Here is a 22,969-nt window from a genome sequence, read left to right as displayed (position 1 = left end):
ACATTGCCCTGATTCTAAGCTACTGATCTAGATAGGTTCAAATTTGTAAGAGGCTTCATTTGGGTCCTACATTGTTTAGTCTCTTAATACTTAGTTGCTTAGAACAATTTATTTTGTTTTTTGCACATTTGGACTTGCTTTTTTTGAGGTAATGCAAGAGATTATGAGGCTTTTGTTTCTTATTTATTGCAGGTTGGTTAATTTTTTTAAAAGAATAGTTATACAGAAAAGATCTAGATGTCAAACCATTTTCCCCATCTCTTCTTGTTAATCATGCTTCCAATGCACATTTGACATACCATTAGCATTGATTTTATGTTTCTTTGTCTTCAGGAATCAAATTATTTCTTCTTTTTTTTTTTCCCCTTTTTTCTTTTTTCTTTTTTTCTTTTTCTTTCTTTATTTGATTTACTTTGTTATATACTTGGTTTATTGCTGTCGAGCTGGTAAGTTTGTTGGCTTTGAAATGTGTTGTCTCTGAAAGTATGATAATTTATCTGTATTTGGTACTGGATTCATGTGGTTCATTCTTGCATTGAAGAGGAAGATGTACAAGTACTAGTTTGGCCAGTATGCATGGACACACATGATTCTTATTGTAGTCTTTGCCCAGTCGTCATTTACTGTCGCCAATATTTTTTAAGGGATTTTCTGGTAATGTGATTCCCAAGATAAATTTTTCTTATCATAATTTTTTGATCAACAGCTCTATTTGTATGCCATCTTTGAATTGTTTTGTGATTCCTTGTTACACCGTCGTACATACATTTTGTCATCCCACTTCTCTATTTTTCTTAATCCAGTAATATAGTACGTTGCGAGTGGATTGTAAATTTTTTTTAATAACATCTAAAGGGGATGGAGTGAAGTTTTGGAAACACAAGAGGTGTTGAGAAGGGGCTCTTGATAGAGCCTTTCTTGCTATTTTCCTTTTCTTGTTGACAACTAAGAGTCATAGATACAGGTCCTAGGTAGAGGCTCTCTTGATTATGGAAGGAGATAAGCAAGGGGGGTGGATTCCTGTTGTGAGGCAAAGGGGAGGACATCGAAGAGGACAAAGAAGAGGAGTGATTGAGGGACGAACAAGCTTCTTCACTGTATTTGCGGATAATATACCAAGATCAGTGAATCCAAAGGGGTTGTATAACATCTTCTCTAAGTTTGGGGTGGTGAAGGATGTTTTTATTCCGCAAAAGAGAAGGAAGCTCACTAACACAAGATTTGGGTTTGTAAGGTTTGATTGCTCTGTAGCTGCAACAGTAGCTGTTCAAAAAGCAAATGGATTATGGGTGGATGGTACGGCAATAGAGGTGAAGCATGCAGCTTTTGGCAAGGAAACGGTAGAGGGACAAGGTGTAACAGGCCCATTGCGTCTTCAAGCAACAAGATACGATGGCTACCAAAAGGAAGGAAGAAGCAGGGTAGGAGTATCTACAGGCCAAAAGTCATATGTAGAAGCAGTGGTAGGACAAAGTAATGCTCAGAAAGACAGCCTTACTTTGAAGGCTGAGGAAATAGGGAATGGGTGGCTATACGAAAGTGTAGTGGTTCGCTTGAAGAATGAGCATGCAAATGTCAATCTGAAGAAGGAACTTGAAGGAATAGGTATGGAAGATGTTCTGATCCGAGAGAGTGGAGGCCGTGATGTGGTGATAACATTTAAGACAAAGGAGGAGAAGGTATTAAAAATATAGCCTATTAAGGAGTTGATTTTGGAGTGGTGCGAGGCTATTTTAGAAGGAAAAGATGGACTGGTTCTGGAACAAGAAAGGTGTGTGTGAATCAGCTACTATGGTATTCCATTAAACTTATGGAATAGTACAAATCTGAGGAAAATTGGTGAGCTGTGGGGAAATTTTCTATGCTTTGATGGTGATAGTGACCACCCTAAGTCCTTTGTGTGTGCCAAGCTTAAGATCTCCACCAAATGCATGGAACCAATCAATAAGGTTATTAAATTGGAGTGGAAATGTAACGCCCTCAAAATAACAACATTAAACCCATCAGATAAGACATGCATTTACATATAAACTAACCACATTCTTTTATTCATTAGAGTTCCATTACATAAGTATTACATGTTACCATCAAAACAAAATGCCCTACGGGCTTACAGCTTTCCAAGTTAACACTTGGTTACAACAAAAGTGTACTAACTCGTTTACACATTAAGCCCTTGGCTTGAAATTACATGTAATACATCAAAAGTTAAGCGACAAAAGTATGTCCGCCTCTAGCCTCCCAGCTATGTCCTTGGAGGTGGCATGCTACCTGTACCTGAAAATGATATTCCCATATAGGGTGAGCCACAGCCCAGCAGAAATACACTAAACCAACCATGAACAATGACTAAAAGATTAGCAATTGATAGATGGCTAACACAGATACATTCACATAAATTACACATTTATGTCATACAACTTATGAGTCTAAGTTACCTTTCATTTTCCCTTTTTCAACAGATAAGCATACTAGCTCTATCATCATTTCCACAGATATGTATAAAAACTATATCCCACATTCAGATAAGCATAAAAGCTATATCCACATTCTCAACAGATATGTATAACAACAATATCCCACATTCACAGATAAGCATATAAGCTAGGGGTGCAACTCGGGCGGGCTCAACCCGAGCAACCCGAGCCCAGCCCGAGTTTTTTTAGGGCTTGGGCAACTATATCTTGTAATCTGGACGGGCTTGGGCAGATTTTTGATGCCCGAATTGCAATTCGGGCCGGGCTTGGGCAGAACCAATGGCCAACCCGAGCAACCCGAACCCGAATTCAATTTAATATATTATATAAATTATATAATATATAATATATAATATATATATAATTTAATAAATTATGTAATATATATAAATTAAGTAAAAGAGTTAGTCTTAATTTTTATTTTTTATTTTTTTTTGGTTAGTTTTCTACTATTAGATTAGTATCTTTTATGTCTACCCTTAGATCTACCTACAAGTTTCTGAACTCGGGCAATTCGGGCAATTCGGGCAACCCGAGTTCAAAATACAAAGCTTGGGCCGGGCTTGGGCAACAATGTTCGGGTTCATGGTCGGGCTTGGGCGGGCTTGGGCAGTGCCAAATACAATTCGGGTCGGGCTTGGGCAGACCCCCAACCCGACCGAACCCGCCCGAGTTGCACCCCTAATATAAGCTGTATCCACACTTTACTAAGATAAGCATAATAGCTCTATCTTCACTTCTCTAGACAAGCATATGAACTGTATCTACGGAGTTCATCCCCTATCTTCTCCCAACACTATCCGGTTTAGAGGTACATCCCCTATCTTCCCCTAAACCGCGGAGTACATCCCCTATCTCCTCCTCTACACATAACGTATATAAACACATTGGTTCTATATACAATCACCCAATACATACAGTTAATGTATTCTATCAACCGTCAAGTTCCATGACACATTTCATTGATTAGTTTCAGTTTGCCTAATCATCATGCATTGTCTACAACAATCACGACTATCCTCCACCGATAGCCCAAAGCAGTTATTTCTAAACAGAAAATAAATGCACAAATGGATATTCAATCAACATTTCATTTCCTCATTTCTCACAATTAATTATCCCAATTAATCAAACAATGTAATTAGGCCATTTTCCATAATTACCATTTCAACCCTTAGGTCCCATTTTCATCAATGATTTAACATCAATTCCATTTCTCCATGCCAAACATGCATCTAGGTTTATTATGAATAAAACCCCAACTTTTGTAAAATTACACAAAAGCCCCAAATTTTCACAAAATTACCAAGCCAACCCAACATCTCAAAATACCAAAATTTAAAGACAAAATCCATAGGGAGGAGTAGGATATCCCTACCTCGAAGTTTAAGCCAAAAAGGAGATGAAGACTCGAAGATCAACGTGCTCCAAATCCAAACTTTTTCAGATTAAAACAAAGCTCTCAACGCCCTCTATCTTTTTAACAAAGGATCTAGGCTAGATTCACACTCTAGGGAGATCAAATCTTAGAGAGAATGTAAGTTTAGAGAGAGAGAGTCTCGGATTTAGGGTTTGATCAAAAAAAGAAATGAAAAACTGAAGTTTAAAATCGCTACTGTCCGCTGATATAAAACACGCTCGCTCGAGCGAGGACTTTATCGCTCGAGCGACCAGACACAGAAACTCTCGCTCGAGCCAAGAAGTTCTCGATCGAGCGAAGAAAAATCCCAGACCGCTCGAGCGAAGGAAGCTCGCTCGAGCCAAGAAAGGCAACTCTCAGGTCCAGAACCAGACGCAACACTCGCTCGAGTGAAGCCACCCTGGCTCGACCCACCAGACACGAACCTCACTCTCGCTCGAGCGACTAACTCCTCGCTCGAGCGAAGGTCCAAAAATCTGGGCAGCAACACTAGGCTCCCAAACACAACCAACCTGAAACAAACCTGCCCAACACATCCCATAACTCAATATACAAAGTAAAGAGGATGCAAACAAGATAATAAACAAATACCAACATCCACGGACACATGTCCGGATCACTGTACAACAAGGGTAAAAACCCGGGATCGCTATAACCTCCCCCCCTTAAAGAATTTCGTCCCCGAAATTAAGCACAAGTTTTCAAAACAAGTTTTCCTCCATTTTAAACAATGTTACATTAACATTCAACAATTCGACCCATTACCGGTCATCCCATCCCTTTAACAAGAGGCATTTCACATTATGTAAACAACATATGTATTTTCAACATGCATCAACATTATGCACTATTTTTCCAATTTCAACAATATATTCAACACATATAGTGTCACATTCAACTTCCATATGAGGCAAGTTCCAAAACATACTTCCAATAACCAAAACATTTTCAATGTTTCACAACTTAAGACATATATAAAAGCTCTTAAGTTCAACAAAATGTAAAATTTAAATACAAGATCACACATCAACAAACAAGTCCGGATATTTCTCACGGACTCCCAACTCACGTTCCCAAGTGGCTTCCTCCACTCCGTGATGTTTCCACAAGACTTTCACCAAAGGAATGGTCTTGCCACGCAGGACCTGATCCCGCCTATCCAAGACCCGAACCGGTCTCTCCTCATACGAGGCATCCTCATCTACCTCTAAATCAGTCCAATCCAACACATGTGATGGATCTGGCTCATACTTCCGAAGCATACTCACATGAAACACGTCATGCACTCCGGACAACTGCGGTGGTAAGGCTAATCGATAAGCAACCTCACCAATCCTCTCAAGGATCTCAAAAGGACCAATAAACCGAGGGGATAACTTCCCACTCTTTCCAAACCTCATCAAACCTCGCCTATGTGATATCTTCAGAAAGATATGATCACCTACCTCAAACGCCAAAGGCCTCCTCCTACGGTCGGCATAACTCTTTTGTCGACTCTGGGCTGTAACAAGCCTCCTACGGATAAGCTCAACTTTCTCCGTCGTCTCCCTAACCAACTCCGGACCCAACAAAGGTGCATCACCCACCTCGGCCCAACAAACTGGAGACCTACATGGTCGGCCATACAAGGCCTCAAACGGTGCCATACCGATGCTAGACTGAAAACTGTTGTTGTAAGCAAACTCTACCAAAGGCAAGTGCCTCTCCCACGTCCCGCTAAAGTCCAGGACACAACCCCGAAGCATATCCTCGAGGATCTGGATAGTACGCTCGGACTGCCCGTCAGTCTGAGGATGATAAGCCGTACTAAAGGTCAACTTAGTGCCCAAAGCACTCTGCAAACTTTGCCACAACCTAGCAGTAAAACGAGGATATCTATCTGAGACGATCATCACTGGGACCCCGTGCAATCTCACTACGTCCCGAATATACAAATCGGCAAGATGATCTACCGAATCTCTCACGCGCATAGGAATGAAGTGCGCCGACTTAGTCAACCGGTCTACAACCACCCAAATAGCATCACTACCCCGCTGAGTCCTCGGAAGACCTACAACGAAGTCCATAGTGACATGCTCCCACTTCCACTCGGCAACAGGCAAGGGTTGCAACAAACCCGCTGGCCTCTGATGCTCGGCCTTCACTTGCTGGCAAGTAAGGCACTTCGATACGAAAACAGTCACATCTCTCTTCATACCCCGCCACCAAAACTGGCAACCCAAATCCTGATACATCTTAGTACCTCCCGGATACACCGCAAGGCGCGAATGGTGAAACTCTCGGAGTACTTCCTCTCGGCAAGACTCCGGTACAAACAAACGGTCTCGGTATCTCACACTCAGGTCGGGATACACCGTCAAACCCTTCTCAACTTTCCCACTGGAGATCTTCTCTTGGAGGGATTCTACCTCAAGGTCACCTCTCTGTGCCTCTAACACTCTAATCACAAGTGTAGGCTGCGCAACAACAGAAAACAAGGCCGCAGCCTCAACAGATTCGCCCAGTAGCAAATCAAACTCGCCAAGTGCTCCCAACATCTCCCATTCTCGGATGGCTATACAAGCTACATCACTAATGGATTTCCTATTAAGGGCATCGGCCACAACATTGGCCTTTCCCGGATGATAGTGCAACTCAAAATCATAATCCTCGATGAACTCCATCCACCTCCTCTGCCTCAAATTCAAGTCTCTCTGTGTAAACAGATACTTCAAACTCTTATGATCCGAGAATACCTCGAACCTCTCACCATAAAGGTAGTGCCTCCAGATTTTCAAGGCAAAGATCACTGCTGCTAACTCTAGGTCGTGTGTGGGGTAATTCTTCTCGTGTATTTTCAACTGACGTGAGCCATAAGCTACCACTTTCCCCTCTTGCATCAACACACAACCCAAACCCTCTCGTGAGGCATCACAATAAACCGCATAACCCAACCCTCTCTCCGGAATAATCAACACCGGAGCGGTGGTCAATCTAACTTTCAGATCTTGGAATGACTTTTCACAAGTCTCACTCCACACAAACTTGACTCCCTTCCGAGTCAGTCTAGTCAACGGTGACGCTAACCTGGAGAAATCTTTCACAAACCGACGATAATACCCAGCTAATCCCAGAAAACTGCGGATCTCAAACACACTCTTAGGCTGTGCCCAATCTTGCACTGTCTCAACCTTGGATGTATCAACAGACACCCCTTCCCCGGATACCACGTGGCCTAAGAATTTGACTTCCCTCAGCCAGAACTCACACTTCCCAAACTTGGCATACAGCCTATGGGCTCTAAGCAACTCAAGCACCACTCTCAAGTGTGCCTCGTGCTCCTCCTCTGAAGGCGAATAGATAAGGATGTCGTCCACAAAGACGACCACAAATCGGTCTAAGAACTCTCGGAAAACCCGGTTCATCAAGTCCATAAAGACTGCCGGTGCATTGGTAAGCCCGAATCGCATCACCAGAAACTCATAATGGCCATACCGCGTACGGAATGCCGTCTTCGGAATATCCTCTTCCCTGACCCTCAACTGGTGGTAACCCGATCTCAAGTCTATCTTAGAGAAACAACGGGAACCCTTCAACTGGTCAAACAAATCATCTATACGGGGCATAGGATACTTATTCTTAACTGTAGCCCGATTCAACTTCCGGTAGTCAATACACAATCTCAAGGCACCATCTTTCTTTTTAACAAAGAGGGCCGGTGCTCCCCACGGTGAAACACTAGGGCGAACAAAACCCTTATCTAGCAATTCCTGGAGCTGAACTTTCAACTCAACCAACTCTGCTGGAGCAAAACGGTAAGGTGCCATAGAAATCGGCGCCGTGCCGGGCACTAAATCAATAGAGAACTCTATCTTTCGGTGAGGTGGCAAACTAACAAGATCTTCGGGAAAGACATCCGAATACTCACAAACCACCCTCGGCAATATAACCTGGGTCTCACCACTCTCACCACTCTCAAAGCTAGCAAGTAGACTACTAAGCTCACTTCGCCCTCGCGAATCATACCCCGGTGGCAAAACACTACCAACCCGGTCTCCCAAGAAATGGAACCACTCCCCCGCTCAAGGTACATAACGTGACCCTCTGGCGGTAGCAATCAATAACAGCCCGGTATGACGATAGCCAGTCCATACCCAAAATAACATCAAAACCCTTCATGGGCATGACAACAAACGGAAAAGGAAGCCTATAGTCGGCGACCTCTATATCACATCCTCTAACACCCTGTTTCAGGATCAACTCACCACTCAAAGGCGATACCAAACAAATAGGAGATGCTAACTGTGCTAACTCCAATTCCAAGACCGATGCAAATGCAGCAGATACAAAAGAATGAGATGCACCCGTGTCTATCAACACACTAGCAACCGAGTTGCAAAACAGAAAAGTACCTCTCACTACTGATGGAGCCGGTACTAAATCCTGCGCGGTAACAGCATACACGCGCCCCGTAGGCCCCTGGTCTACCTGCTCACCTCTCGGAGCAAAAGACTGCTGCACAGACTGGGATGACAAAGCTCCCGGATTGGCCCTCGAGGCCTGCACAGACTGAGCTGGCTGAAAACCCTGCGTCTGCCTAGAACCAGATGCTCCCGAAGTGGCACTCAACTGCGGGCAAAACCTCTTCAGGTGCCCAGGCTGTCCACACTGAAAACAAGACAAGGGCTGCCCCCTGCCCAAACTCTGACTCTGCGATCTAGCTGAAGAAGAAGCAGCTCTCTGACCCCCACCCTTCTGCGGGCAAACAGAAACCTTGTGACCCAACTGGCCACACTTGTAACAGGTGAAATCCCCCTGACCACCTCTCCCGGAGCCTGCACTCGGGACTGGGAAGGTCGATCTAGCAACACCACCCTGCGACTGCTGAGGGTTAGAACCCCTCTGCCTCCTGCCATCACCCTGACTATCCTGGCTCCTCTTGGAGCCTCTCTGCCCCTCATCCTCCTCCTGCATCATGAGCTCCATATGAGCTGCAGCATCTACCAGGTGTCTATACTCTCGGATGTAAGACCCACCAACCCTCAACTTGAGGCCCCGCCTCAACTTCCGCTCAAACTCATAGCAACGGCGTTCCTCAGACGCCACCAGTTCAGGTGCAAACCTGGACAGACTGGTAAAAGTAGCCTCAAACTCGGCCACTGACAAGCCCTGCTGATTAAGCCGGCTAAACTGATCCCTTAGCTTCTCCCTAGCTGCTGCAGACAAAAACCTCTCCTGAAAAGCATTTATAAACGCCTCCCAAGTACCCACCAACACGAGCCTTCTCGTACTTCCACCATTGACCCGCATCTCCCTTCAGTTGGAAGGATGCCAAGGTCACTTTCAGTGCTCCGTCCCCGATGCCAAGCATCTCGAACGTGTTACTCATTTGCTCTAGCCACTCATCAGCCTTCAGTGGCTCCTTCGGATCCCCGACAAACTCATCCGGATTAGACCGGAAGAACTCCCTCTTCAAGAAAGAAGGCCCTGCCTCAGCGGCCTGATTCCCAGCTCTAAGAATACCCAAAGCTCCTGCTATCTCTCTGGCCAAGGCACCCATAGCCTGCTGACCCACTGGCTCGGCCACATTGGCCTGACCAACTCCCTCCTGCACTGCCGGAATCTCACCCGGTAACGGTACTTCCTGCCTCGCAGGTCTACCACGCCTAGCACCTCTTCCTCGTCCTGACATCCTAATAAAGGTAACACAGAACATTAGCACATTCATAAATGTGCCGAAACTAAACACTCACGTCCTAATGCATGGACAACTGTAATTCACTCCACATAAGCACATAAACACATAAGCACTTACGAATTTCATTTCCGGATAATGATAGTCCCGAGACGTTACTAGAGTTCCGGTTAGAAACAGCATTGATCAAGTGCTTTTCCAACAAGACTCCCAGAAACTCAAGGATCCAATGAACATCCCAGAAATTAAATCCCATACCCACATAGTCACATAAGCATGTTATCAATTAAGCACATAGCATATGATACTACATCTAAGTCTCTATCAAGCGAGACAAACCCATTGTGATACTAATCACTTCCCACGTACCCAAAGTATTCGAACCTGGTACGCTCTGATACCAAGTTGTAACGCCCTCAAAATAACAACATTAAACCCATCAGATAAGACATGCATTTACATATAAACTAACCACATTCTTTTATTCATTAGAGTTCCATTACATAAGTATTACATGTTACCATCAAAACAAAATGCCCTACGGGCTTACAGCTTTCCAAGTTAACACTTGGTTACAACAAAAATGTACTAACTCGTTTCACCCTTGGCTTGAAGTTACATGTAATACATCAAAAGTTAAGCGACAAAAGTATGTCCGCCTCTAGCCTCCCAGCTATGTCCTTGGAGGTGGCATGCTACCTGTACCTGAAAATGATATTCCCATATAGGGTGAGCCACAGCCCAGCAGAAATACACTAAACCAACCATGAACAATGACTAAAAGATTAGCAATTGATAGATGGCTAACACAGATACATTCACATAAATTACACATTTATGTCATACAACTTATGAGTCTAAGTTACCTTTCATTTTCCCTTTTTCAACAGATAAGCATGCTAGCTCTATCATCATTTCCACAGATATGTATAAAAACTATATCCCACATTCAGATAAGCATAAAAGCTATATCCACATTCTCAACAGATATGTATAACAGCAATATCCCACATTCACAGATAAGCATATAAGCTGTATCCACACTTTACTAAGATAAGCATAATAGCTCTATCTTCACTTCTCTAGACAAGCATATGAGCTGTATCTACGGAGTTCATCCCCTATCTTCTCCCAACACTATCCGGTTTAGAGGTACATCCCCTATCTTCCCCTAAACCGCGGAGTACATCCCCTATCTCCTCCTCTACACATAACGTATATAAACACATTGGTTCTATATACAATCACCCAATACATACAGTTAATGTATTCTATCAACCGTCAAGTTCCATGACACATTTCATTGATTAGTTTCAGTTTGCCTAATCATCATGCATTGTCTACAACAATCACGACTATCCTCCACCGATAGCCCAAAGCAGTTATTTCTAAACAGAAAATAAATGCACAAATGGATATTCAATCAACATTTCATTTCCTCATTTCTCACCATTAATTATCCCAATTAATCAAACAATGTAATTAGGCCATTTTCCATAATTACCATTTCAACCCTTAGGTCCCATTTTCATCAATGATTTAACATCAATTCCATTTCTCCATGCCAAACATGCATCTAGGTTTATTATGAATAAAACCCCAACTTTTGTAAAATTACACAAAAGCCCCAAATTTTCACAAAATTACCAAGCCAACCCAACATCTCAAAATACCAAAATTTAAAGACAAAATCCATAGGGAGGAGTAGGATATCCCTACCTCGAAGTTTAAGCCAAAAAGGAGATGAAGACTCGAAGATCAACGTGCTCCAAATCCAAACTTTTTCAGATTAAAACAAAGCTCTCAACGCCCTCTATCTTTTTAACAAAGGATCTAGGCTAGATTCACACTCTAGGGAGATCAAATCTTAGAGAGAATGTAAGTTTAGAGAGAGAGAGTCTCGGATTTAGGGTTTGATCAAAAAAAGAAATGAAAAACTGAAGTTTAAAATCGCTATTGTCCGCTGATATAAAACACGCTCGCTCGAGCGAAGACTTTGTCGCTCGAGCGACCAGACACAGAAACTCTCGCTCGAGCCAAGAAGTTCTCGATCGAGCGAAGAAAAATCCCAGACCGCTCGAGCGAAGGAAGCTCGCTCGAGCCAAGAAAGGCAACTCTCAGGTCCAGAACCAGACGCAACACTCGCTCGAGCGAAGCCACCCTGGCTCGACCCACCAGACACGAACCTCACTCTCGCTCGAGCGACCAACTCCTCGCTCGAGCGAAGGTCCAAAAATCTGGGCAGCAACACTAGGCTCCCAAACACAACCAACCTGAAACAAACCTGCCCAACACATCCCATAACTCAATATACAAAGTAAAGAGGATGCAAACAAGATAATAAACAAATACCAACATTCACGGACACATGTCCGGATCACTGTACAACAAGGGTAAAAACCCGGGATCGCTATAGGAAAGGTCTTCTATATCCAGTAAGAGTGTGTGAAGAACAATTGGTGATGGTAAAAACCATGAATGTGGTGTGCAAGTGCCAGAAGGTTCAAATGCAGGAAGAGAAGTGTAGCTCAAATGAACCGGTGATACAGGGCCTGGGTAGGAGCAACAATGAGGAGGAAGAGGAGGATGACATGGAGGATGACTCAGGCTATGCGCTGGTCCCTAGAGATGAAGTGGTTATAGGTTGTAAGGCACGCAGAGAGAGCATGAATGAGGAGGTGGAGCAGGTGTGGGGTGGGAAGAGTGATACAGCAGTGGCAGAGTCTAGTGGTGGTGGGAGGGTGGAGACTAGTGGTGAGGCATGCAAGGTCATGATGGGTGTTGGGAACCAAAAAAATGGCTTTGCTGCAGGTGCTAGCAAATGTAAGAACATTGTTGACCATGTCCTCACACCAGGCTTTGTTAGAAGCTTAAGTGGGCCAAGTCTCAACAGGCCTGGGGTAGAAATTGAAGTGGTTTGGGGCCATAATCAGAGGTTATATAAAGGACATGGGCTGAACCAAGAGAACCAAGTCCAATCTGGGCCTACAAGCCAGGTTGCTACCACTATTGAAGGTTGTGGTGCTCTTAGGCTGGGTGAAAGAGAATCAAGTGTATCTGAAGCCCAGGAACTGGAGCGTAGATCTCAACCTGTAAAAAATAGGAAGGGTGGGAAGAAGGTTAGAACTAAACCTACTGTCTGTTACCAGTATCCAACTAAGGGCTCTCTTAGTCTACTTAGGAAGTATGCCCAAAGAGGGGCTTCAACCAGTAAGGCAGCCTCAAAGTCTATAGTATGGAGAGCAGCAGTAGCAGCAGTCTCCCTATCAACCTCTTGCAATAATGGGGTTGATAAAGGGAGACATTTACTGGAGGAAGCCCAAGCAACTTTGAAAATGGGGGAAATTTTGGGCGTGAAGTACAATATGAATGAGGATGTTGTGCTAAACAAAATAATTGAGCTCGAGGTAAAGGGTCAAGGTAGAATTGAAAGGGGAGCTTCAGCTGGGATATGAAGTATATTTGCTGGGGGGTTGTTGGGGTGTCTGAATGTGTTGTTATGAAGATATTATCGTGGAACATCAGAGGGCTGGGGAAAAAAGGGAAGCAAGGCAAGCTTAGGAAGCTCTTTCAGGAAAGAAATGTGGATATGGTGCTCCTCCAAGAAACAAAAAAATCAGAAATCTCTGAAGCAGAAATAAAATCCATGTGGGTGAGAGACGAAGTAGAGTTTTTGGCTGTGGATTCTGAAGGTTCAGCTGGTGGTTTACTTTGTGTCTGGGATCCAAATGTTTTTCAAATTTCAGAAAGCTGCAGCAACAGGAGATTTCTCCTTCTGTCAGGTACATTTTTTCATTCTTTTGAGTGTTATTTTAAACATCTATGCACCTAATGATGTAGGCTTAAGAGGAAATCTATGGGAGTATTTAGTAAAACTGAAGGAGGAATTCCCTAAGCCTTGGTGCATGGGTGGGGACTTCAATGAGATAAGAAACATTGGTGAAAGAAAAGGGTGTTCAAGAAGGGATAAGGGCATGAAGGAATTGAATGAGTTCATTGATAAATGCGAAGTATCTGATCTACTTTTGCTAGGAAGGAAGTATACCTGGCGCAATTCATGTGAAGGTGAAAAGTGGAGTCGAATTGGACAGAGTTTTAGTAGAGCCGAAATGGTTAGAGTCTTTCAAGTTAAAATTATGGGGACTACCAAGGTTGTTGTCTGATCACAGTCCTTTCTACTAATGGAGGATGAATGGGACTAGGGCCCTAAACCCTTCAGGGTCCAGAATGCATGGTTCCTACCCAAAAACCTTCACTCTTTTTGGGAAAACAGTTGGAAAGAGGCCAGAACAGAAGGCTGGGCTGGGTTTATTTTGTTAAATAAATTGAAGACTTTGAAGGCAGGCCTAAAAAAATGGAATGTGGAGGTCTTTGGTAATGTAATCAATAATCTAAAAGCAGCTGAGTGAACTGCACAACTTTGATCTTGTTGCTGAGAATAGAGATCTTGATGAACCTGAAAAAACAAGAAGGGAGGTTAGAGGAGAAGTGTGGAGGTTGAGCAAGATGGTGGAGAGACTATGGTTTCAAAAGTCAAGATTAAATTGGGCTTTGAAGGGAGACAAGAATATAAGATTTTTTCATGTTATGACTAAATGTAGACAAATAAGGAATGAAATCAATTCAATTACAGAGGGGGAGGTGATGTATGAGGACCCCTGTCACGTGAAGAAAAGAGTGAGTTCTTCAAAACTCATTTTTCTGAGGACTGGGTAGGGAGAACTGAATTAGGAGGCTCATTCAAATCAGTGCAAGGATGCTATGGTTTTGAAAGGCTGGAGGCAGTGTTCTCAAAAGCTGAAATTAAATCTGCAGTGATAGATTGTGATGGTAACAAAGCACCAGGGCCAGATGGTTTTAATATGGGGTGTTTTCAGAAATTTTGGAATGTGATGAAGAGTGAAGTCATTAATTTTGTGAATGAATTCCATAAGAATGGAAGGCTGGTAAAGGGTATAAACAGCTCCTTTATAACCTTGGTACCCAAAAAGGAGAATCCCAAGGGCTAGCAGACTATAGGCCCATAAGCTTGGTGGGGTCAATCTATATGATCATAGCGAAGCCATTGGCTCATAGGTTAGAATTAGTGATGCCTCACATAATTAGTGAAACACAGTCAGCTTTTTTATCTGGAAGGAATATTTTGGATGGGGTGTTAATTGCTAATGAGGTCGTAGAGGGGTGGAAAAAGACTAAGAAGAAGGGGATAATTATAAAGTTGGCTTTTGAGAAGGCATACGACTCCATCAATTGGGGCTTTTTGTTCTTTATGATCTCTAAGTTTGGGTTTGGTGCTAAATGGTCTAGCTGGGTGAAGGAGTGTGTAACCTCTGCTAGGGTTTTTGTGCTTGTCAATGGGTCTCCAACTGAGGAATTTAGCCCACAAAGGGGGTTAAGGCAAGGTGATCCCTTGTCCCCTTTCTTGTTTAACATAGCTGCTGAAGGTTTGCATATTTTATTATCCAGAGCCCAGGATTTAGGTATGATCAAGAGAGTGAAAGTGGGCTCAAATGGGGTAGTCCTATCTCATCTTCAATTTGCAGATGATGCAATTTTATTCTGTGAAGCAGCTGTAGAAGAGGTGAGTCATGTGAAAAGAGTGCTGAGATGCTTTGAATTAATGTCAGGGTTAAGAATTAATTACCACAAAAGTGTTGTGTGTGGGGTGGGGGTTTTAGATGAAACAATGCTCAGTTGTGCTTCAGTGCTGAATTGTAAGATGAAATCCCTTCCACTCACTTACCTTGGGCTACCCCTTGGGGCTAATCCTAAGAAGAAATCCATATGGAAACCTGTGTTGGATAAAGTCAGAGGTAGGCTGGTTGGGTGGAAAAGAAAGTTGCTGTCCTTTGCTGGGAGGTTGACACTTGTCAAAGCTATGATATCCTCATTACCAGTGTATTATCTGTCCCTGTTTAGATTACCTGAAGGGGTTGCTAAAGAATTTGAGAGGCTTCAAGCTTCATTTCTGTGGGGTGGTTCAACTCTAAGGAGAAAGATTCACATGGTTCGTTGGGAGGAACTATGTAAAAGTGTGGAGCAAGGAGGGCTAGGCATTAGGAAGGTGCGTGATGTTAATAAGTGCTTTTTGCTAAAATGGTGGTGGAGGTTTGGTTGTGAATCTGGAGCTCTGTGGAAGAAGATTATCTGCAGCAGATATAAATTGGAGGATGGTAGCTGGCTGCCATCCCTTGTTGCTAGTAATAATTATTCAGTTGTATGGAAAGGAATCATAGCAATTGATGATCAGTCCACCAGCTTACAAGAGATCTGTTTAAATAATTACCAGTTGAAGGTTGGTGATGGAAGAAGAATTACTTTTTGGATTGATAAATGGTGTAATCACCTTTCCTTTAAAGATGAGTTTCCTGGCCTTTATAGTTTATCCTCAGAGAAAAGTGCTACATTGAAAGATATTTTTGACAGGAAAGATGCATTAGGTGTGTAACCTAGCTTTCAGAAGAGAGTTGTATGATTGGGAGGAGGCTTAGTTGCAGAATCTTCTTAACCAATTAGCAGCAGGTCCTGTGCTAAGGCCTGATCAGGTGGATAGGCCTGTCTGGTTAGCTTCTAATTCTGGTGAGTTTTCGGTAGCATCATTGTATAAGTTTGTGGTTGATAACCTTGCTCCAACCCTCAGTGTTAGTAAGTTGGTGTGGTTAAAGTTTATTCCTCCTAGGGTGCAAGTATTTGGGTGGATGGCTTGGAAAAAGAGATTCAAGACAAAGGAGTTTCTACAAATACTAGGGATCCTAAATGTGAATGGGTCTAATCTGTGTAATCTGTGTGTGTTCTGTAAGATTGATTTGGAATCTGTGAATCATGTTTTAGTCTGCTGCCCTTTTGTGTGGAGTATCTGGTCTCATATGTTGAATTGGTGGGGAACCCAGGGGGCATTACCAGGAGCTGTGGATCAGTTATTGTTATGGTGGGCAGGTGGGAAGGTGAAGAAGAGGGAAAGGAAAATCTGGAGTGCTATCCCTTTAGCTGTATTGTGGTTAGCATGGAAGCTTAGAAATGAATGCATCTTCAGATCATCTACTCCAAGCAGGGCTGAATTGTGTGAGCTGATTAAGACTGGGGTAGCTCTGTGGTTGAGGCCACATCTGAAGGACTTTAATTTCTTAATCAATGATTTTATTTTTAACTTCACTCAGATTCGGGTGTGCTTGGGTGGAACTGTGTAGCAGCAGCAGTTCTGCTGCTGTGGGTTGCTGGTGTGTGTTTGTGTTGTGTGATCTGTATGTTGGGGTGGATCTGGTGTATGAGTTAGTGATGTGTTTCTGTATGCTGTGCCTTGTGGTCTGTATGCTGTTCTGTATCCTGGGGTCTTCTGGCCTGTTGCTGTGGGTTGCTGGTGTGTGTGCTAGTGTTGTGTGATCTGTATGCTGTGGTGGATCTGGTGTATGAGTTAGTGATGATGTAAGTTCTGTATGCTGTGCCTTCTGGATGTGTTAAGTCTTGGTGGTTGCCATAAGGGCTTGGTTTGTTGGATTGATATACTCAGCTGCATGCATGAGTGTTTATGTCTTGCTGATTGGTTGATATGCTTAGTAATGGCATCCGGTCTGTTATGTGATCTTCTGGTATGAAAATGGATGAAGTTTCTGCATTATGTGGTATGTATGGGTAGTAGCAGGGTATAAAGTATATAGTGTTGCTAATAGAGAGAGGTGGGCTGTACTGTTATATGGTCATGAGGCTATCTGTTTTGTGACTGTTCTGCTAAGTTGTGAAATGCTGAACTGATATGGTGACTGCCAGGCTGTGTTAATGATATAGAGGAGACTCCATTTCCTGATGCTGTTGCTGTGGTGGTTCCTCTATGTATTTGGTTCAGTATGGTTTCAATTATTTTAGGCAGGGGAGTTGACTCCAGCCCTGCTGGTCTTGGATGTTTGCAGTGATTTCTTTGATTGTTTGACTCCAGCCCTGTCATCTGCTGTCTGCCTTCAATGGTTGAGCTGAAGCTAGATTCAAGTTGCTGTTGCTTCAGAGTTTGCACTGCTGCTGGTAGGGTGTTTTGCTCCTTAGTTGTTTTTGCTTCTTAGTTGCTCCTTAGCTGCTCAGATACGCTCAGGCTACTCAGGCTATATCCTTGTTGGTCTGCTCTACTCAGGCTATATCCTTGCTGGTCTGCCTTATTCAGGTGTCTGTGAACTCAGGATTAAGTGGTATGTTAAATAGGAAAAGCCAGATTCTGTAGAATTGACTGTGCCTCTGGTTGCTGGTTTGGGGATTTTGTGCTGGTTGGTCTCTCTGCTGTTTGTGCTGTTTGTCTGTCTTATCTGTTGTCGTGTTGGGTGGTCTCTTTCTCGTTGGTCTCTCACCAACTCTGGGGGTGCTAGCAAATGATAGGATGAGCTAGATGGTGCCAACCTCGTTGGGATGATTTAGCCCATTGTGTTGCTTTTGCACCTCCCTTTTTCTTTATTGATGTAATTCGCTTTGTACTATGTACTTGTTTATTCCATCAATAAAGTTCTTTTTTTGCTGATCAAAAAATAGTACGTTGCGAGTGCAACAATGCAAGTTTTGGAGAAAATGGATGGAACCAAGAGTTAAGCTTTGGTACTTTAGCCTTGCTGTGATATATGGTCATGCTAGCCAACAGTGACATTTATTTGCTATTTTTTTGTTCCTTTTCCCATGTGTTCCCCTCCATGACCACCATATTATTTGTTGTTCTTCATAGTGGCAGTTCTTGTAAACTGCAATTTCTGGGTTCTAATAGTTGCTTGGACTTCTTGAAAAAGACGGCTTATATTTTTTATTTTGTTGATTCAATCGTGGATATATTGTTACACACACAGTCAACTCTACTAGACTTGGTGGCCAAAATATTCAGAGTGGAACTTGGATTTTGCTTATTTATTTATTTTGGGTAATGGAACCTGGATATAATGTACATGTTTATTTTGGGTTGATGGAACCTGAATGTCCTGTTTACTGTTAGTTGTAATTTGCTTTAGGATGTATATGTTAATTTGTCAATGTAACCCTTTTCTAAGTTTTTTAATCTTCAGTTCCCTCAAATTGGCTGGAAAAATTGGAGTACATTGAAATGGATCAGCGTGAATACACAATGGATGATGAAGACATGAAGGTGCAAGATGTGATCCTCAGACCAGATCCCTCAAATAATGACACCATGGTCTTGAAGAAAACTCCATCTTGTTCTTACCCAAACTTGCCTTTTAATGGGGCACTTCAAAAAGAAAATGAGAAGCTTCAGTTAGAACTACGACGCTCACAAGCCAATTTAGATGTGGGCGAATGCAAAGTAATTTAGCATCTGATTGACATCACAGAGGTTGTTGCTACAAATTCTCAGTTTGAGAAGAGTTCGCCCAGGAAAAATTCCAAAAAGGTGGAGCCGAACTATTTTGATGTTAATAATGATAAGGAACATTCATATGATGAAAGTTGTGCTAACAAAAGTGCGAGTCACTCAACTTTGAGGTTTTTTTCTCTTATGTATAGGATGGTGAATTTAAATTCTAGTTGCTGAAAATGCACCTTCTATAGTGTTAAATGACTTGTATATGTACTTATCAGAAAACAGTGTATGACTCTACTATGTAATTAACAAGAAGGCTTATTAACTAGAGCCTGCTCAAATTTGTGGCTCAGTTGCATGATATGGGATATTTCTGTGTAAATTCTGTGCAGAAATACATCTTCAGTTTCGTCAGTTTCACATTGGGATGGCGAATGGCGTTCAGATTTACTTGGCTGTTCTTCCGAACCTCTTTTGTGTATGTTCTATCACAATGCTTAATATTCTACTACGTAAAGGGGAATTGTGTTTATTTGTTTTTTTCAGTTTTTAATTTTTTTATACAAGGTTTGTTTTTCTTCCTCGTGTACTTATTGTTCTTCTCCCCTTTCTAGGAGCTATTCAATAAGTAGCACCTATGAGCTGTTTCCTTATTGCCTTTCAAGTGCAGCTTTTTTTTTTGCTATAATTGTGCCAAATGTTTGATGCACATGATTGTCCTTTTTCAAGTTACTGAGGTGTTGGTCTTTATGTCCCTTAATGTATTCTAAGCAGTTTGTCTGTACCTGGCAGGTATTAAAACTTTCTTCTGCCCTTGTGGGACATTTTCAAAGATTGCTACTGTGGTGACCAACAGGTACATGTGTGAGTGGTTATCTTATTGCTCAAAATTTCTTGTCAACTTTTATTACCTTCTGACTACATCTAACTGGGATTAGAATTTGCATGCTTGTACTAAATATGCTTTTATATCTATGTATTTCTTGCAGTGAATTGTTAATTTCTTGGTTTCATTCAAAACTTTGATGGTGTAGACTGTAAGAGTATTCTTCGGATTTGTGAATTTCATGTGTTCATATATATGTGTGTGTGTGTGTATGTGTCAAATGCATGTATGAGCTGCTGTACACTGTAGACTAGTTAAATGCTATTTTCATTTTCAAATATTGCCGAAGTTAAACATTGCAGTGATGATCTTACTTTAATGAATATGAGGTGCCTGTTGCATTTGTTTGATTGAATACAACGCAAGGTAGATGGTGCATGAGCAGTGAGGCACATCTTGGCAGGGTGGAACCAAAAAATTTCTTCTGGAGAGGGTAAACTAAAAATATGAAGCTAATAGTCACATCATATGTAGTGCAGAAGGAAATACTCTAAGGTTCTCATGTTATACGTGTGATTACCTATATAGCCCCTACATAACCCTCCTTGCTTCTTCCCATGTATCTTGGAGTCTATTATTTGCAATTTTTAAATTTTTTATTGTTTTAATGGAGGATGTATCAGAATTGGGTTTGTGGAGTTGTACATGTAAGTGTACTAGTCTTTGAGAATAATTTTTTAGGCTACAGATGCTTCTATCTGAAAGAACTACTTCTTTTCTTCTTTTAGCTTCAATTGGCACGCTGCAATGCTTTTGAAATTTTGTTCATGATTTTGTACCATACGGAAGCTTACACAGAAACTTCTTGTCTTACTCACCAGCTTCGGCAGAAGCGTGCAATGAATTAATGGCTTATTCATTGATTTTATCGTGTTATTGCTATACTTGCTGCATTAGGAGGAAGCTTTGCAAGATGCTGAATATCAAGGTAACCCCTCCATACTGTTGTTGCACCATAATATCTTTATGTGAACCCACTAAAAAAAAGAGGAAGAAAAGTTTACCCTATGCATGTTTCTTGCACCTTATGTCATAATTTAGATTGAGTTAAAGGTTGCCTTTATTCACAGTGCCAGTTTTAGATCAATGCTGTGTGCATTTAACCAAAAAACTAGCATGATGATCATTTGATTAATTTTACTTGAGATCTTTCTTGGGTTTCCCAATGAAATAATCATGCTAATTCAGATCGTTCAAAGTCAATTTTCCATTTGTATTATATTATAGTTACAGTTTATTTATATGTGGGCCCTCAATGTCTTTTACACACAAGCCAAGTGTACATAAGGTAGGAAGCTACTAGTGGTGAGGTATAGGATTCAAGAATTCCAGACTTCTTACAGCTAGTTTTAATGTTGTTCTGATTTCCACAAATAGTATACTTGTCACGTCTTTCTTCAGCAGGGAGGATTTGTTGATGATTCTCTCACATTTGATGTGTTGTTGCTGTGCCCTTCTCGCCTAAAACAAACAGAAGTTCCCTTTAATTATGTTGTAAATGATGAATTTTTTTTTTTTTTCAAGTTTCTTTTTGCAGATGTAACCCTTTTGAGTTCGTGATGATATATTCGCATATCGATATTGGAGCTTACTATTGATATCAAAACAAACTATAATATATATGTTTTTTTTATTTGTATTGTTGATACTTTTGTTTTGCTTTAGATCGAAAAATTTGAGTTGTTGAATATCAAAAATTATTATTATTATTAGAGGATGTTTTATATATTTCTGTAAAGAATATTTGGTTGACAATTGTTGCAAGGTACATATATATTATTCTTGTTATGAGTTTGTGAATGTGAATGTGGATGTATTTATTTTAAAAAATATTAATAATTTGTACAGGGAATGAATTAATAAAACATGTATTGATTTTATGAAAATAATTTTATTGCGACAATAATAAACCGTCGCTAATGTTATCATCATTTTCTTACATTTTATTAGCAACGGGTTAAGCTGTCGCATATGCATATTAGTTCAAATTTTTAGCGACGGTTTAAATTGTCGTAAATACAATATTAATTTAATTTTACTTTTTTTTGACATTTTAGACCGTCACTAATAATACTTTTTGCAACGTCAAAAACCGTCGCTAAAAAAGTTTTGGCGATGGCAACCAACATCGTCACTAAAAGTGAAGTTTTTTTTTCTTTTTTTTTGTGTCAGGTTAAACCGTTGCAAAAACTATTGATTACCGTCGCTACAAGAAAGCGACAGTTTGTAATCGTCGCAAATATTTTTTGTCACGTCCCGTTCCGCCACTCCCTCCATTTCCCATCGCTACTCCATTGCAAAAAGTCTTTTGAGACGGTATGTGGATCTTTTGCGACGTTTGAGACCGTCGCAGAAGGCCTAGCTTTTAGTAATGTATAATTTATTTTGAGACTTGTATATATGACTTTTTTTTACATTATCCATGATGTACTAATTACACGTAATACTTTCTTTTTTATTTTACTCAAAATCAATTGTAAAATTTTATGTGAAATTTTTTTGTAATAATTTTTAAAATTTTTGTACTTAATATTAACTCAAAAAATATTATTATCTTCCTATTGTTGGTTATGGAAAAAAAAAATATATATTTGAAGTTGCAATTAATAAGTATCTTTTCTGATTTAGTTTCCTGACTCTATCACTGCATATCTGTATATCTATTTTTCATAATAAAAAAATGAAAAAACAAGATGAAAAGTCTACGCACTTGTAGTTATACAATCTGATTTGAAAAATCAAAATGTGTGGAATTTTGAGTGATGGTGAGATAACATAACGACAACTTACCTTCATTTGGCACAGTCACTCCCAATCAAATATTGTTTTGCAAAAAATCTTCAATAATATGTCATTGGTATTACTATTTAATCATTTTTTTTATTTTCTATTTTTCATATATATATGACAAGGCACTTGTACCTCAAAATAGGATTGACCCTACAAATTATATAGTTTTATTATTGCTAGTGATACTGCGCCAACAGTATCATTGTTATACTGTGTTTTTATTCATTCTCATAACGTGTTGGTTTAGACAGCGTAGGACTTTTAGCAACTTGGACTAAAGCAAAGATGGGTTACAAATTCTGTGATTTGAAATGTATAAAAACAGTTGCAAATTCATTTAAAGTGATTTTACCCTATAAAAGTATGTTATATATACATTATTCTTTTTCATAGGTATCTAGAATTAATGTTGCGATTTTTTTTTGAGTGAAAAAATGGAGCA

At 41.0% G+C, this 22,969-nt stretch overlaps 1 protein-coding gene and 1 pseudogene across 2 annotated transcripts; both read left to right on the top strand.

Moving 5' to 3' along the window:
* The first annotated feature begins 1,825 nt into the window (after positions 1–1,825).
* On the top strand, positions 1,826–13,153 carry LOC145798781 (uncharacterized). The gene is made up of 2 exons (XM_082887736.1): positions 1,826–1,971; positions 11,993–13,153. Exons 1-2 carry the CDS (start codon positions 1,932–1,934, stop codon positions 13,024–13,026), a joined length of 1,074 nt encoding a protein of 357 aa, XP_082743862.1. The 5' UTR covers positions 1,826–1,931; the 3' UTR covers positions 13,027–13,153.
* A 4,226-nt stretch (positions 13,154–17,379) lies between these two features.
* Positions 17,380–21,537, top strand: LOC145798782 (protein MID1-COMPLEMENTING ACTIVITY 1-like; annotated as a pseudogene). Its single transcript, XR_014340399.1, has 6 exons — positions 17,380–17,584; positions 18,598–19,033; positions 19,244–19,329; positions 19,644–19,715; positions 20,559–20,665; positions 21,275–21,537. The product of XR_014340399.1 is annotated as a protein MID1-COMPLEMENTING ACTIVITY 1-like (transcript).
* The last annotated feature ends 1,432 nt before the right edge of the window (positions 21,538–22,969 follow it).

The sequence above is a fragment of the Camellia sinensis genome, chromosome 9, assembly GCF_055761805.1.
Source record: "Camellia sinensis isolate YWXY chromosome 9, ASM5576180v1, whole genome shotgun sequence".
NCBI lineage: Eukaryota > Viridiplantae > Streptophyta > Magnoliopsida > Ericales > Theaceae > Camellia > Camellia sinensis.
This window is presented reverse-complemented; position numbering and strand designations above follow the sequence as displayed.

What these genes read in the sequence shown, in the direction of transcription:
- LOC145798781 (XM_082887736.1), top strand. Translation starts at nt 1,932, where the DNA reads ATGGAACCAATCAATAAGGTTATTAAATTGGAGTGGAAAT. An exon ending in TATTAAATTGGAGTGGAAAT is followed by an intron (nt 1,972 to 11,992) that starts GTAACGCCCTCA and finishes GCTATAGGAAAG; the next exon opens with GTCTTCTATATCCAGTAAGA.